At 39.2% G+C, this 14459-nt stretch overlaps 2 protein-coding genes across 2 annotated transcripts; one reads left to right on the forward strand and one right to left on the reverse strand.

Annotated features, from left to right (window-relative positions):
- Positions 1-5409: 5409 nt before the first annotated feature.
- On the reverse strand, positions 5410-9735 carry scnm1 (sodium channel modifier 1). Its single transcript, XM_023801314.2, has 8 exons — positions 9581-9735; positions 9322-9392; positions 7985-8073; positions 7809-7903; positions 7386-7486; positions 6836-6966; positions 6612-6747; positions 5410-6219 (listed from the first exon to the last, which is right to left on the reverse strand). The coding sequence occupies exons 1-8, from the start codon at positions 9629-9631 to the stop codon at positions 6084-6086; spliced, it is 810 nt and encodes a 269-aa protein (XP_023657082.1). The 5' UTR covers positions 9632-9735; the 3' UTR covers positions 5410-6083.
- Positions 9736-9944: 209 nt separating this feature from the next.
- lysmd1 (LysM, putative peptidoglycan-binding, domain containing 1) lies at positions 9945-14222 on the forward strand. Its single transcript, XM_023801315.2, has 3 exons — positions 9945-11221; positions 11691-12013; positions 12469-14222. Exons 1-3 carry the CDS (start codon positions 11042-11044, stop codon positions 12644-12646), a joined length of 681 nt encoding a protein of 226 aa, XP_023657083.1. The 5' UTR covers positions 9945-11041; the 3' UTR covers positions 12647-14222.
- The last annotated feature ends 237 nt before the right edge of the window (positions 14223-14459 follow it).

The raw sequence follows: 14459 nt of genomic DNA on the forward strand, positions 1-14459 counted from the left end.
GCTTAGCATTCCTCAATGAGCTTTTGGTGAAAACTACTATCGGACCCTTTGTGTACCACTGGATATTTTGGTGGAACATATCAGGCATGGTGTCTGTGTCAATGGTACAATAGCCTGTCAAAGGATTTAAACCATCAACCTTTTGTTTACAGGTCTCAGGTCACTGGGTTACTCTTTTTCGGTCTTTCGGTGAAGGGTTAGGTGTTTCGAAAAATCATTGTAGCTATACAGGTGTCAGGAGGGTACAATTGGTGACGCCATGACAAAAGATAACTAACAATTAAGGCATAATGCAAAGACAAGACACACAACAAGATACACAACACAAATGAAGAATTCTAAGTCAAGTTCTTGCAGTACATGCTGTGACTCAGGCAGCTGGACATTCAGTGGTGCATTGAGTGGTGATGCAAACCAACATCAGACAACATCCAAAAACGGGGGCACTCATGCAATAGCTGGTATGAAGACATTATCACCTCCACGCAGCAACTCTTCTGAAACAATATATTCACGGTCGGTCATGCCTCATCTTCTTCTGTTATGGATACAGTCACGTAGACAAGCATCAACGTTACACCCATGTCACAATATGTGTGACTAATATTACCAGGGTTACAGCGGCAAAACGGACAGTACGTACTTGGTGTATGCAATGTCATGGAAGGGCTGTCTGCCGTAATTACGTTTTGAATTCCGTCTCATCATCGTTTGATGAATTTGTATTATGTGTAGGTTGGCCTGCCTCCACACCTGCGTTTTGCCCAGTGGACACATAGTTAAAAGAAAGAAATGTAGAATTTTACCTGCTCTGCAAGACTGCCGCAAATTATGTTGTTTACTGGATTTAATCTGTACTTCAGTGGACCCCACTTTCATTTGTATTGTTCTCTAATAGGAATAACATTTTGGGGTGATTATGTAATAATTGATCCCCGTGGGGAAATTCTCTTTATGCCACCCCCAGCTTACTCTCTGTAGGTGAGAGCAATCTGGCCGCGAAAGGCAGCCAGCCGATGTGACACCCAGGGAGCTGGGGGTTAAGGGCCTTACTCAAGGACCCTCAGGCATGCCAAGGCCGGACTTGAACCGGCAGCCTTCTGATCACAGTCACAGAAGCTTATCTTTGAGGTTACAGTTCATTTTTTTAAACATATATTTTCATTTCCCTGCATGCCTTTTCGTTTCATTCCATTCTTTTATCCGATTCCTGTTTATCTGAGTTCCAGCTCAGCTGAAAGGAACCCACGCCTTTTCCACCGGCTTTGGTTCAGCTCTTTGCCTTTCATCCCATTTTCCTTTCATCAGGCTGTGTCTTTTGTTCTTTGTCTTGCTTTTTTGTGGCACATGTTTTCCTTCACTCCCAAGCAGGGGCCTCAGTTGGTATTCTCTGCCTGCCATAGAGTGTGGTCTTGATACCAAGCAAGAAAAGCAGTGGGAAAAGGCAGCATTAGCCCTGGTGTTCTTATATTCCACAGTGGTTATGTCAACACTTCCAGGAGTGAGGGCGCTGGGCCTGCTCCTCCCACGTGCGTCCCTGCACTGCTTCACAGTAAACAAGGCCTCAGGAATCTTCAAGGCTACAGAGGAGAACCTGTAATCATTAGCTCTAGCTTGCAGCTACAATCATTTTACTTTATAAGGGTGATATCCTGACTGCCATTGTATAATATTCACTGTCTCTCACTTAAATTCCCCGTAATCAGCTTTGCCTTTAGGATGAATTTTTCAACAGTTTAATCTGCACTGAATAAACAACAACATATATGGGTTGGTTGTGGTGGGGGGGTTCTGACTGATAGACTTTGAAGTAAATAAAAATAGGACAAAACACCCCGAGTCGGCACGAGAAAAAGAATATGATCTGGATAGAAACGTAGACCTTATAGTTCAATGGTTAACCTGACATACATATTCTGTTACGCATTCCTTTCTGTCCTTCAAAAAGCCTGAGGTCACTGAGTAAACTGACTCTTTCTGGAAGGATTATAGATGGCACCTTGATGTGGGAGCTTGGTACTTTTCGATAAAGTACATTACAGTATAATATAAATCGGGGGAGGCAGGAAAAATCATTACATACTGAAAATGAAAATATGCATTGTTTTATGGACTCTGCAGTATGTGAAATATGTGTAGGTGAGAATAAAAGAGCTAATGAAATTAAAAATTCCCCAAGAATCCCGTGTGAACGATAAACGTTAAAGTCAGAATTAGCGCCCAACATTTTCAGTAAATCCCAAAGCCAGTACTTTCAGTATTACTCAATTGGTTATTCTGCTTCATGCCATCGGTATATTCAGCTATTAGCAAAGGATGTTTCTGTGGCCATATGGTATGCTACGTCTTAAGCTATAGGCTATAATACTTGGGCAAATGTAAATTAAATAGGCTATGTACATTTTTCAATGTATATTCCTTCCACCCATTTTCTATACCCACTTGTCCTATGCAGTGTCATGGGGGTCCAGAGTCTATCCTGGAAGCTATGGGCACAAGACAAAGAATGACGAAAACCCATCACAGGGCGCGTACACACACACACAATCACACCTACAGACAATTTATCAAGTTTTGGATTGTGGGGCAGAAACCAGAGAACCCAGAGAAAACCCTACGGCAATACGGGCAGAAACGCAATTGCAAACCCTGGCCTCTGAGATATGAGATGACAGTACAGTACTAACCACTGAACCACCACGCCACCCTAAATAAGACTATTTTTAACATTTAAAATGTTTATTTAAAATATTTCAAATAATAATTAATATGCACTGACATTTTACTGTGTGGGTGACAGTAATTTCTCTTCCTGCAGTTCAGCGTGGACAGATGTGGGGTTTTCTAAGTGCTCTATATATTCCCACTCAAGAACACAAACATATAGGCCTATATATAAAATTCGTGACTCATTGGTGCTGTCCCTGGAAAGTTTTAAGCAAATTTAAGTAAATACTTAAGAGGGTGGTGCAGTTTCATGATTAATAAAGCATGATATGTATTTCGACAGAATGCCCTGCTGGTAGTTTAAAGGGGATCACTGGCATATTTTTTTAGGATTGCACATACTTTCATTGCACAGAATTCTAATGATAATATGTTGCTTTAATATGCCGGAAAAAAGCTTTCCTTTGATCGTTCAGTTACATCTGAAAGATGGCGTTTTGTCCTGAGTTGGGGTGAGTTAGGTTTTTTTTTTGGTGGTGACTTTAAATAAGGGGTTCCCCGATCTCCAGGGAGGGGTTGGTCTCAGTTCTTCTTTTCAATGTTTAGTCCATTACTTAATTCAAACCGACGCAACTTTGATGCGTTGTTGGTTATGCATTTATTGGGAAGGAAGGGGGGGGTTCTGCCTATTTTGGGGTGGACATGTTCCCCTATTTCCGACACCTTTGGAATGCACACACCTTTCTAAATGTGCCAGTCACAGTATATCAAAACTTAAGTTCATGGCGTTAATGAGAGTCGACAATGCAGGTTCATTTACATATTTATCAAATATATCCGCCGGAGCGCATGATTGATTGACATCGATGGCTCGAGAATCGATTATTTCCTTCCTAAGAAGGCTTCAGGAAACGCACCCCAGAGAAATAAGGAAAGAGATATGCATGTTTTACCTATAGCTCTATCGCCACCTTGTGGCGGAAAAATCTAACCGATCGGCTTCAACTCTATTGCAGGCCGAATTGTCTTTGGTATAAGGCATATTCGTATTAATTTAATTCTTATGAATAAAACTAACATTCTTGCTAGTAATTGCAATTACTCCTCTCCCATTCAGATCACCACTATCTGTTCCAGGATGCCATTAGGTCTGTTATTTATTCTTTCCATCCATTCTTTCCATCTTCCAGCTTTCTAGCTATGGAAAAGATCAGTCTAAGTCAAGTTTACCTGGGGCTGACTTTTGTTTTTAAGGAAGATAATTGGCATCGGGGCAAAAATCTTCAGGGCTCTAGCCCTGAGTGATCGGACCTAACAACGCCCATGCCATCTTCCCCTTTTTCCTGTTTCATGCATCGTTTTATATAAATTATGTAATAATGGAATACCACACACTCTTGTCATGTGCTTTTGGGCAACTGCGTTGTGTAAGGTGCTATATAAAAATAAATTAAAATAAGTGAAACATGGGGCATGGTCAGCCATGACAACCAATTGTTCACTCTCCGCAATGTGTTCGCAATACCGAGAATGATCTCTCACAAGAACAGATTGTGATAAGTCAAAAATAGCTCTGGCATGCACAGGATATCGATTGGGATAGAACCAAATATCTGCCTGCAGAAGAATGTTACTGGCTTTAGTAGGAGGAATCTGTTTGTATGTTTATTTTTGTGTACACCTGACATTTAGAGCTAGCTAGCCGGTATGACCAGATGCAGAGCAAAAGTGGGTGTTGTTGGTGCGATAGTTATAATGTTTGCATCATTCAAGCTGCTTTTGAAAATCGGCTCTAAGCAAAAAAAAAAAGAAAAAAAAAACACTTTAGCCAGAAAGCTTTTACACATTAGAATGCTGCCCACAGTTTAACTCACATTTACCATGACAAGGCCAACAATATCAAAACATGACTGAGAACTTTGTAACATTTGTCATTAATCCCATTAACACAGGATATCAGATTACTTGTTTTTTATAGGCCAAGTAAATCTTTGTCTCAAATGTAATCGTCCCTGCTTGTTGAATGAGAAACCGAAATCCTTGGATGCTCTGGCAGACGGACAAGCGCATCTCGTCAAAGTATGGAACACAAGAGCTTAATGGTCAAAAGGTGTCAGATTTGGTATAATTTACCACGGTGGGGCTTTAATCAGAGAAATATTTCTCAAATCATTTATTAAAGAAGCAGTATATCAAGGCTACCGGTCTATTCTTTCTTCCTTTGTTTTTTCCCCCCCATTGTCCAGTGCAACATTTTCAGCATTGTCGCAGGCTTCTCCTGCAGGCTAATGTTACTTGCCATAAAGCAACTTGAAGTTATGTGTCACCAAAAGTTCCTGTCAAAAATAACTCAAGTATTAGCCTAATTTAGCACTTACACACATTTGTGCAGGACACTGAAAATGGAAATTCAGATTTCATGCAAGTACCCTGTATACTAGAGATATATCTTTGCAATCAAATTAAATGATTTATGCTGGATCAATGCTTACCTGCAAGAATACCGTTTGTCCCATAAGAGACAGATTTACTTTCAACATTTAAATATAAATTTCCAGCTAAAGTTGTTTCCCCAGACAAAAGGCTATGTGGATATGAAATCAATTCAATGAAATTTATCAAAAAAACATTTGAATATTTGAATAAGGATAATTATTACCTAATAAAAATGATATACTCTTCATGTTCAAGAAAGTTTGTATGTTTGAACACATACACTGCACTAATTTACAACAACTCCCATTTCCTCAGGCTCATAGTTTAATGTCTGGAATTTTTGCAGATTGGGTACAAAGAACAACCTCGTGCCAAAGGCATTCACACCGTTACCCTATGAAATCAGATGACTTGACATCAGCTGACACAACAATTCTCTGTGGGCTTTCTGTTTGTAGCCAGGATGGTTTTCTGGGATGTTCCGTCACAACAACAATGAGCAGTATTTCTCTTCTCAGAAGGAATGTGTAAAAATGAATGAATGAAATGATGTCTCTTTTGCAGTAGTGTCATTTTGAGACTGACCTCCATCACATCAGCAAAGAACAATTTTTAAAAAATATTAGAAAGACAATTATTCAAACCAAAGTGATTTCAGACTTTTCATTCAAAGGTTTTGGTAACCTGCATACATTTAAAAATATCTAAATTACTGTAATGGAGAGAATGAAATTCAAGTTGAGCCTGAACTAGACCCCAGGTTTCAAGAAGTATGCTATGCAAGCAGATGGAAACATGTGGTTCACCGTATACAACTGTGTCAATTTATATCCAGCTGAGCCGACTCACAGCTCCTAAGATGGGTGATAACACTTGCTGAGGTGTTGGTGTAATCAGTCTACTCACTATGCCAGCAGTTCCTTGGTAGGCTGACACAGCGGGGTAAAGGTATAAGACTGAGGTCAGAGTCAGCAGCGGGGTCAAAGTTTCTCCTGCTCTTCGAGACGTTGCGGCTTGCTGCTGGGTAGAAGAGGAGCGGGCTGGTCTTCATCCGAATCAAATTCAACGTTCTCGTCCTTAACCCAGTTCCCACACCTGTCCTGCACCCATCCTGAGCTGAGACACAGACAAATGCAATCAGACTCCAGGGAGAACTTCTCACAAGTGACTAAAAAGTTATCAACAATGCAACTTAAGCCATAAAACTGATCTTTTAAAATGGATTTTCATTAATGATTCAGTATAATAAAACAAAACATAAACCGTTCAAAGGTAACGAAGCCTTTGCAGACAATACTGCTTAGGGTTCTTTTTGCTTATCTGAGTTGGATTGTTTTAAAAAGTTAGCAATTACAAATTAGTCCGGGAAAGTATTGTGTACATACTGTACATGGCCATGTACATACCTTGTGAATATTACATGCATATACAGTTTTTCCATGCATACACAACGTCTCCATCTATATTTAATTTTAGATTAACTTGTTTTCAGTAAACAAGTGAATAACCTTTTCAGTTTGAGATAGTGCTCCAGCTCTCTGCGCCTCTCCGCTGACGGAGGTCCTGGCCCTGAGACACCTGTGGAGCAGGATGTTTTCTTGCCAACATGCTTCTTCTTTGCAGGTGAATGGTGTTTCTGGGGCACTATGGAAGCAAGAGCACAACTGAAAATATGAACCACAAGCAATCGCCGATGGCTATTTCCAGTTCACGTGCTTAATGAGTCAATAACCTGCTGTGCTGGAGTTGCTGGGGAGTGCGGTCGATTCCACACTGATCCTCGCTGCTGCCTCAGTGGGTGGCTTTCGGTAACACAGTCTGTTGCAGTCTGGATGAGAACCTGACTCTTTTTCTGACATAGTGCTTAAAGAGGGGAAAAAAAGCCATCGTTTTAACTTTTAAATTTGATTTGTCATCTTAAAAACCACAAATAAAACAACTTCCCATTACTTATAAAACTATATTGATCCAAAACATCAATTCGGCAGTTATTCATTATAAATATAAAACATACAATGTTTAACAGTATATTTCTGTTACATTTTTTATTTGTTATACATATTATATATATTTATTTTTATTTATTTTTTTTTTTTTTTTAATATTCCCTCCACCACCACCCCTCTACGGAGGACTACTTTATTTTTTATTTATTTCCTCAACAGAAGGAGAGGGAGAGAGAGAAAAAAACACAGGTAATCTGCTTCAATACCTGCTGAAAAAACAACAGTGTATTTATGTCTAATAAAAACAGGATCAGTGCAACTTTGATTAAGTTTTACCTAGTCTTCTTGTGACAGCTACTGTAAGGAGTGGACTTCAGCAAAGCATGATGGGTAATCTTACGCGTTTGAGTAAGCAGAGGAGCAGGGCTAATGTCATCCTGTGGAACAACAGGTTAAACCACAAACAAAATAAAACACATTAAAACACATTAATAATGCATGTGTATCAACAATACGTATATGGTATATTACATTTAATCTAGACTCAAGTTTTAAGGTAGAGAATCATGCTTGTACTACTACTGAACATGCACAAGAATGTGTTTTTGGTAGTCAAGTAAATCTTAAGATCCATAAATACTAATGCAGCCAGTATGATACGTCTACTTTTCAACAGCAGGCGTTACTTTTCGGTTTCAAGTAGTAAAATAAATGAATAGTGTCATCCGACACTACAGTCCGGCTATGATGACTGATTACCTTCTTTTGCTCCTCAGCCTGAACATAATCATGATGTCGCCGTTTCTCAAGTTCGTTCTGAAACTTCTCCTTCTTCCCATAAAACCACTTTAGCCCTGATGCCAAGAGAAGGTGTCAGGACACGAATATATATATATTAGCCAGTCTGATTACGGTACAGTTTCAATTAAACTCACCTTCAAGATGTCTCTTTCCCTTTCGGTGAACTGCCAGCATGTCAACAGTATCAAAAACAGGCCGGTAGGAGCACACTAAACAAGTGTACCTGTCAACAGAATCGTACGTCGACATCTGGGGGGTATTCCAGAAAGCAGGTTATGTGACATACCCGGGTAAGTTTAAGGGTAAGTTAGTGGATAACCTCAACTTTCGGTTCCAAAAACGGAGGTTAACTTTCTGGGTATGTACGTAACCATAGCAGCTTACTCTCTGAAGATAACCTGCTACTGAGCAGGTTATGTTCCAGGGTAAGTTTGTTGCAGAAGGTTACTGAGCATGGCGTGCCCTTTTGATGACGATCCTGTGAACGTGGAGGCATAAATTATACAAGGTTTTTTTCGCCGGGAGAGAGTTATAAGACCGCGTATTGATGTCTTGTCATTTCCTAATGATTATTTGAAAAAGCGTTATCAGTTTTCAAAAGAATCGTTCATTTACTTAACATCTCTTGAAACCGCATATTGCAAATGTCACAAACCCAAACCGCGGGTCTGCGCTTAGCACAGAAAACATTCTGTACATAGCGCTTCGGTTTTTTGCGTCAGGGCATTTTTTGTACAATATGGGCGATAATAATATAACCTTTTTGCAGAATGTTTTTGTGTTTCATTTTGACTTGGCTCAAAGTTCTTCTGTCTCCAGAAGGATTACACCTTATTAAATAAGAAACCATATATTCCTAGTCGAGACACATTGTTATTTTAACCTAAAGAAATGAATGGCAGGAAAAGTAAATGCTTTCATAGTGATTTAACAGTAAAAAGGATGCGGAAGGGTTATGTGTTTAATTATTTTGCATTATAATAAAAGGGGAGGCGATGTCAAATTTGCAATTTAATACACACGCATTTATTCTGTCCTTTATTTTTTGCCAAGCCAACTCTTTCTTTAGCCGATGCAGCCGTATTGCTTTTTTTCATTATTATTGGCTTGAATTCCTCATATGCGTGCATTAAAACTTCCAACTCCGCCTCTGTGAAGTATGCCGCTCTCTTTTTTTCACTTTGATTTTCCATTCTGACTCGTGAAATCGGTGATCAATTGAAAACGTCTTTATGTATGCACGGTGCACGCGCATTAACTCTGGGTAAGCAATAGGAGGTTGATTGAACTTACTCTTCTCAGGTGTTTTGGAACCGACATACTCATGGTATGCGGGTTTGGGGTATATCAACCCAGAGGTTAAGATTTACCAAATGGTAAGTTAACCAAGCTTTCTGGAATACCCCCCTGCTGACATTACCCTTCGATGACATTTCAAAACAAAATTCGCTTCATTATGAATTGCCGTTACCTTCCGTTTTTCATAAGGGCAGCTTCATCCTCGGGAATAAAGTTTGATAATAGATCTGCCACACGACGCTTCTAAAAACACAACAACAGTAATATAATTGCGTCCACTGAGTGAAACTACCCAAACTCTACCAACATACATTCATTCCAAATATTATTCGTGTGTGTTTTACACCATTCAGATGACAGGCTGTCGAGTTTAATTAACAGTACAAACTGTAACTAGCTGTAAGGCTACGGCTAATTACTAATATAAATACCTTGAGGATGTTTAGTTGACTGGGGTCATCTCCCTCCCGCTTGAAAGACATTTTTGTCACAGAAGTTAAGCTGATTTGCTCAGCTAATGTTTATTTGCAAGCGTGTGTCCTATAAACCGGAACTATGGGATTTGAGTCTTTTGAAGAATTGCATTGTGGGATACTAAATTAAATAACTTAAAATGCCACCCGTTCGGAAAACGCCGAATCATACTCTGCTTTAATTGCTTATTGATTATATAATGATTGCAAAACTTGATGCTACAGGTGTTACATTTGCAGTGAGAAAGCTAAATGTTATTCCTTGATTAACCCCATAAGTGCTTAACTGCATCTCCCATAATGCACCGCGTTCGCTCGGGGTCCGAGGTCCATTGGAAGGAATCACTTTCTTTTAAACGGAGTACAAGGATGCGAAAAGAGTGGGTAGTTGTTAAAAGGAAATTCTCTGATAAACGAAATAACGCTGGCCATCACTTGTATTGAAATATTGTTTTTTTTTTTTACTGTTTGTCTCGTTTGTACTGGTTATTGGGGATGGAGAGTTGCTGTCTAAAACGAAGTAGCTGCATGCAGTAATTTATTTTGCTCATATGCACTATTGCGAGCGACAGTTTTTGCCTTTCTGTGCAATAGTAAATCTTTGCTGTAGTAAAAGTATTTTTAAGAATACGCTACAACTGCCTCATTTATCGTTGATTTGTGGTCATGGCAGCTCTATCGTTCCGTGACCCAGCTGGTCCTGAGGACACCCGAGTTCTGCTGTAATTTTGTTTTATAATCTTGTTCTTAGATGTGCTCATGTAGCGCTATAGGTTTTTCCAGTATAGTGAACAGAGATTGAACTTGCGATCTCGGCCGGTTTTCTCGTCAAAACGCAGCAGATAGTACTTTGTTCTTCGAAACGAGACCTCGCATGCGGAGTCCTGCTTTCTCTTGTGAAATCGTCCAAATGTGACAACAGTTGTTGCGAATCTACGGCTCTTAGATATCAATCTGTCAGCGTGGTTAACCAGCTAGTTAACGTGACGTCGGCGCTGGGCTACTTTCAGTTTCTCAAAAAAATACTAATAACTCCAGCGCAGAAAACGCTCCCGAGTGATTAGGCTGCTACTTTTCTTTGCGTTCATTTAATTCCAGTGGATACTATTTGTGTTTTTTCCACGAAAACACATTTAAATTTGCGTTTTCGGAATATGTAAATAGGAGCTACACTTTGAGCCACCAAGAAATGATATTTTTATTACATTGTGTGCACAGTCCTATAACTGCTTTCCGGTGTTCATTGTAGACCAACAAATCGTCGTTGAAACGTCCGATTCAGTGAATCTTCAGATAATGTAAATGAGGTTGGCATAAAAAAAACGATGGTTGAAAACCGCTGCGGAATATCATCAAAACTATACTTTGCAACGCAAAGAGATACTTGCTTGGCTACGCACTAACCAGGCGATCGAAGCCATGTCATCTGAAAGTGCGCCCCTTCCAACCGGAGCTAAGGGGCGTCCTGAAGCCGGCCGGACGCGTTCGTACGGCAGCCTGGTGCAGTGCTCTGTCTCCCCGTTGCGCCAGCGGCACATAGAGCATCACGTCCAACCTGGAGAGACGCTCCAAGGACTTGCCTTGAAGTATGGAGTATCAGTGAGTTACTTAAATCTGATATTTTTGCTGTGTTAATTTACTGTATTTTACAATTTGCCATTCTGGTTTGGATTGCAGGAGCTCAATTCAATGGAATTTGATTAAAACTTCCAAAACCTATTATTTAAACGCTCTTGCCTGGTATATCTCTTTTACAAGTGTAAAATATGTGGGCTAAATAATGTGTTCATAAAACGGATGACACAGGTACGAGGATGCAATTTAATGATCTAATATTTATATACAGAAAAGCTATAACTATTTCCATATATCCTGTCAGGACCCAGCTGCATTCAGTGAGAAGCAGTAGCTGACTTTTCCTTCATGTGTTACCTTATAAGTACATTTTTGGCATCACTATGGGACAGAACATATGTAACTACATAATTTAATTAGGAGGAAAATATACAATGAATGCAGTCTTGAGTAATGGGGTAAAATGCATGAACGGTGTCTTCTGTGTTCTTAGATGGAACAAATTAAAAGAGCTAACAGACTGTACACCAACGACCCTGTATTCCTGAAGAAGTCTATCTCCATCCCTGTGCTGGCTGACTTTGATGCATTCACCAATGGAGTCTCTGCTGATGAGGAAATGGAGCAGTCATATTCTAATAAAAGCAGGGAGGGTCAGGCTAAGCACAGGAAGCCGGCTGATGTGAAAGAGGAGGAGCGAGTAAGACCACCAGAGGGTCCTGAACTCTCACCGATGGACTTCCTGAAAAGAATGGATGCCCAGATCAGTCAGTCCAAAATGGCAGCTGTTAAGAAGATCCGTGAAGGACATCGGCAGTGAGTACTTAATCATTCTGAAAAAGAGTTGAACAAGAGAACATAATATAGATCCCAAGGCGAACCAATTATCAAAATGAGGCATTTTTAAAAGTGCCCTATTGCCACATAGTACTCGTATGGAAACAACTCATAACATTACTCAGGATTGAACCTACTAGTTACATTTGTTTGTACTTGCACCATACTGAGTGATTGTAGCGGTCTGCGGAAGGGTTTCTTGTTCATATCTTTGATGTTGAAGTGGTTTATTTTTTGGCATGCTGTGTTTAAGGGTATTTAGACATGAGCTTCTAAGCACGGGTGTAAGCTAGTGGAGCATAAGTGGCTGAGTATGTCTGGCATTTAAAGTGTTTGTGAACATAGAACTGGATTCTGTGCCCCTCTTTCCAGATGGATGTTTAATGGGAGAGTAGCAGTCCTCATCTGTTTGAGTTTTCCTCCTGTTTCTGTAGATTTGCATGTATGGAAGACTCTCACCCTGGTGGTGCCTCATCGCATCAGGCGACTGGTAACGCAGTAGCCGCCTCCTCTACCACAAACCAGCGAGCTATGCTGGGAGCGGTTCCCCTCACCATCACCAAGCGTGCCACGGTGCTGAAGGACCATGAGGATGAGATCTTTGAGCTGTGACAAATTGCATGTTTGCTGGAGATGGCACTTAACAGAGCAAATGTGACAGTGGGTGACTGAGTTGCTGTGTTTTTTTTTTGTTTTTTTTGCTGATAATTGTGTGACGTCATTGACCCATCAACATTTTTCTGATCAGTAAATACTGTAATATAGTTATTTATTACTGTCTTGAATCTCGAGGGCATATTGTTACCTTTGGTTTTCCATCCAAATTTGATGCCTTAATTTTATGTATAAATGGTCATATGCGCATTTCAGCTAGATGTAATAGAAAATATGTGCATTTTAATGTGTTGAAGATACATTTCAAAATACATTGTAGTTCTTGCATATTTTGATTTAAATGTTAGACGAGGAAATGCAGAAAAGTACTTTATCCCATGTGTACCTAATTAGAACATAATTAGAAATTTATTAATTGTTTTGTACCAGTATTACCTGACTTCTAAAATTATCAGGAAATCTGCTGACCTTAATCTTGATAAATCTTATCCCAGCTGTCATCCACCAAGTCTATATATATTTATTTTAGTTTCAGTTGAAATTAGTTGACTGAAATAGTGACCTGAAACTGCTGTAATATTGATTTTGCCAGTTCTTGTCTCTCTGCAGAATGGGATGGCTTATTACAGGTGTATGATAATGTTTGCTCACTTCTTGATTGTAAGGTTCAATACTGTTTTGAGTTTGTGTGGGCCATGTGATTTTGCTGAGTAACTTTGTTGCACTGTACGTCTGCCTTGCTATGTGGAATTTGTTGACATGTTTTTCGACACTATTTTTACAACGTGTCCTCTGAGGAATTAAGTATAGCAAGGAGCTGTGAAACAAGTAGGGGGTGTAAAGGTCAACGACGGTGATGAGAGACAAGATTTTGAAATGCCTGGAAATATTGTGCACTGATAAGTTTGTTAAAAGATATTGGTGTGTTTTTTATTGACTAAACCAAGCAGAAACTGAGATTGTAAATTTTGAATACTGTGGTTTTTAAAGCCGCAAGTATTTTGCAACAAGTTGGAAATGTCGATGGGGTCATGATGTAATACCCTTGAACTATAGAATGTAACTTGAAGAATGATGCAGATATATTGTTATTATTCTTTTATTATAAATGAGCCCTACTAATGGCTCTCCAAAGTGGAACTTCCTTTGACATATGTTACGGCTAGTAATATTGCCACAGCAGAACCAACATCCCTTTCATTACTAATGTCAATACAGGTTTCATATGAACTTTTCCATGTCAGTCTCCCCATAATAACCTTCATATAAAGGTGTGCTGTTTAATGACACACTTAAGGTTATGTTGTCTTGCGTACTTATTTATTCTAAAGAGAATTTAAGCTATTTTTCACACTGGTTAATGACACTGTCTATGTTGAGTCCTTTGAATTTTCAAGCTAAGAAAACTCATAACATTGTGAGGTACATGTATATTTTGAGATAGGTGCCAAATAGTCTATGCAAATATTGATAAAATATCTTAATTTGAAAAAAGCCGATTATTACCAAAAACTGCTTGAGATCTGTATACTTTTAAAAATTTAATAAAGCATTAACTATCCAATTCTACAAATTGTATTTTTTGTCAAATATCTGAGTACATGTCAGTTTTTCACAACTCAAATGACCTGTTTTCCCAGAAAGTAAAAAAAAAACTGGTGGCTAATATTTTCCTCTTGATAACTGATATATCATGTTCCATTGTAGCATGTTCTAGTTAATACATAAATGAGTATCGGGAATCAAATAGTTCAACACTGAAAGCCAGACTTTTTGAGGAACAGTTAATTTTGTTCGAACAAAGACTGGC

Source organism: Paramormyrops kingsleyae, chromosome 9, assembly GCF_048594095.1.
Source record: "Paramormyrops kingsleyae isolate MSU_618 chromosome 9, PKINGS_0.4, whole genome shotgun sequence".
Taxonomy (NCBI): Eukaryota; Metazoa; Chordata; class Actinopteri; order Osteoglossiformes; family Mormyridae; genus Paramormyrops; species Paramormyrops kingsleyae.

Excerpts from the sequence above, each read along its gene's own strand:
- scnm1 (XM_023801314.2), bottom strand. The coding sequence starts at position 9,631 with ATGTCTTTCAAGCGGGAGGGAGATGACCCCAGTCAACTAAACATCCTC. Across the intron at positions 8,074-9,321 it reads GCCCTTATGAAAAACGGAAG|GTACACTTGTTTAGTGTGCT; the intron begins GTAACGGCAATT and ends TTCTGTTGACAG. Across the intron at positions 6,748-6,835 it reads CAGCAACTCCAGCACAGCAG|TGCCCCAGAAACACCATTCA; the intron begins GTTATTGACTCA and ends TTGCTTCCATAG.
- lysmd1 (XM_023801315.2), top strand. The coding sequence starts at position 11,042 with ATGTCATCTGAAAGTGCGCCCCTTCCAACCGGAGCTAAGGGGCGTCCT. Across the intron at positions 11,222-11,690 it reads CCTTGAAGTATGGAGTATCA|ATGGAACAAATTAAAAGAGC; the intron begins GTGAGTTACTTA and ends CTGTGTTCTTAG. Across the intron at positions 12,014-12,468 it reads ATCCGTGAAGGACATCGGCA|ATTTGCATGTATGGAAGACT; the intron begins GTGAGTACTTAA and ends CTGTTTCTGTAG.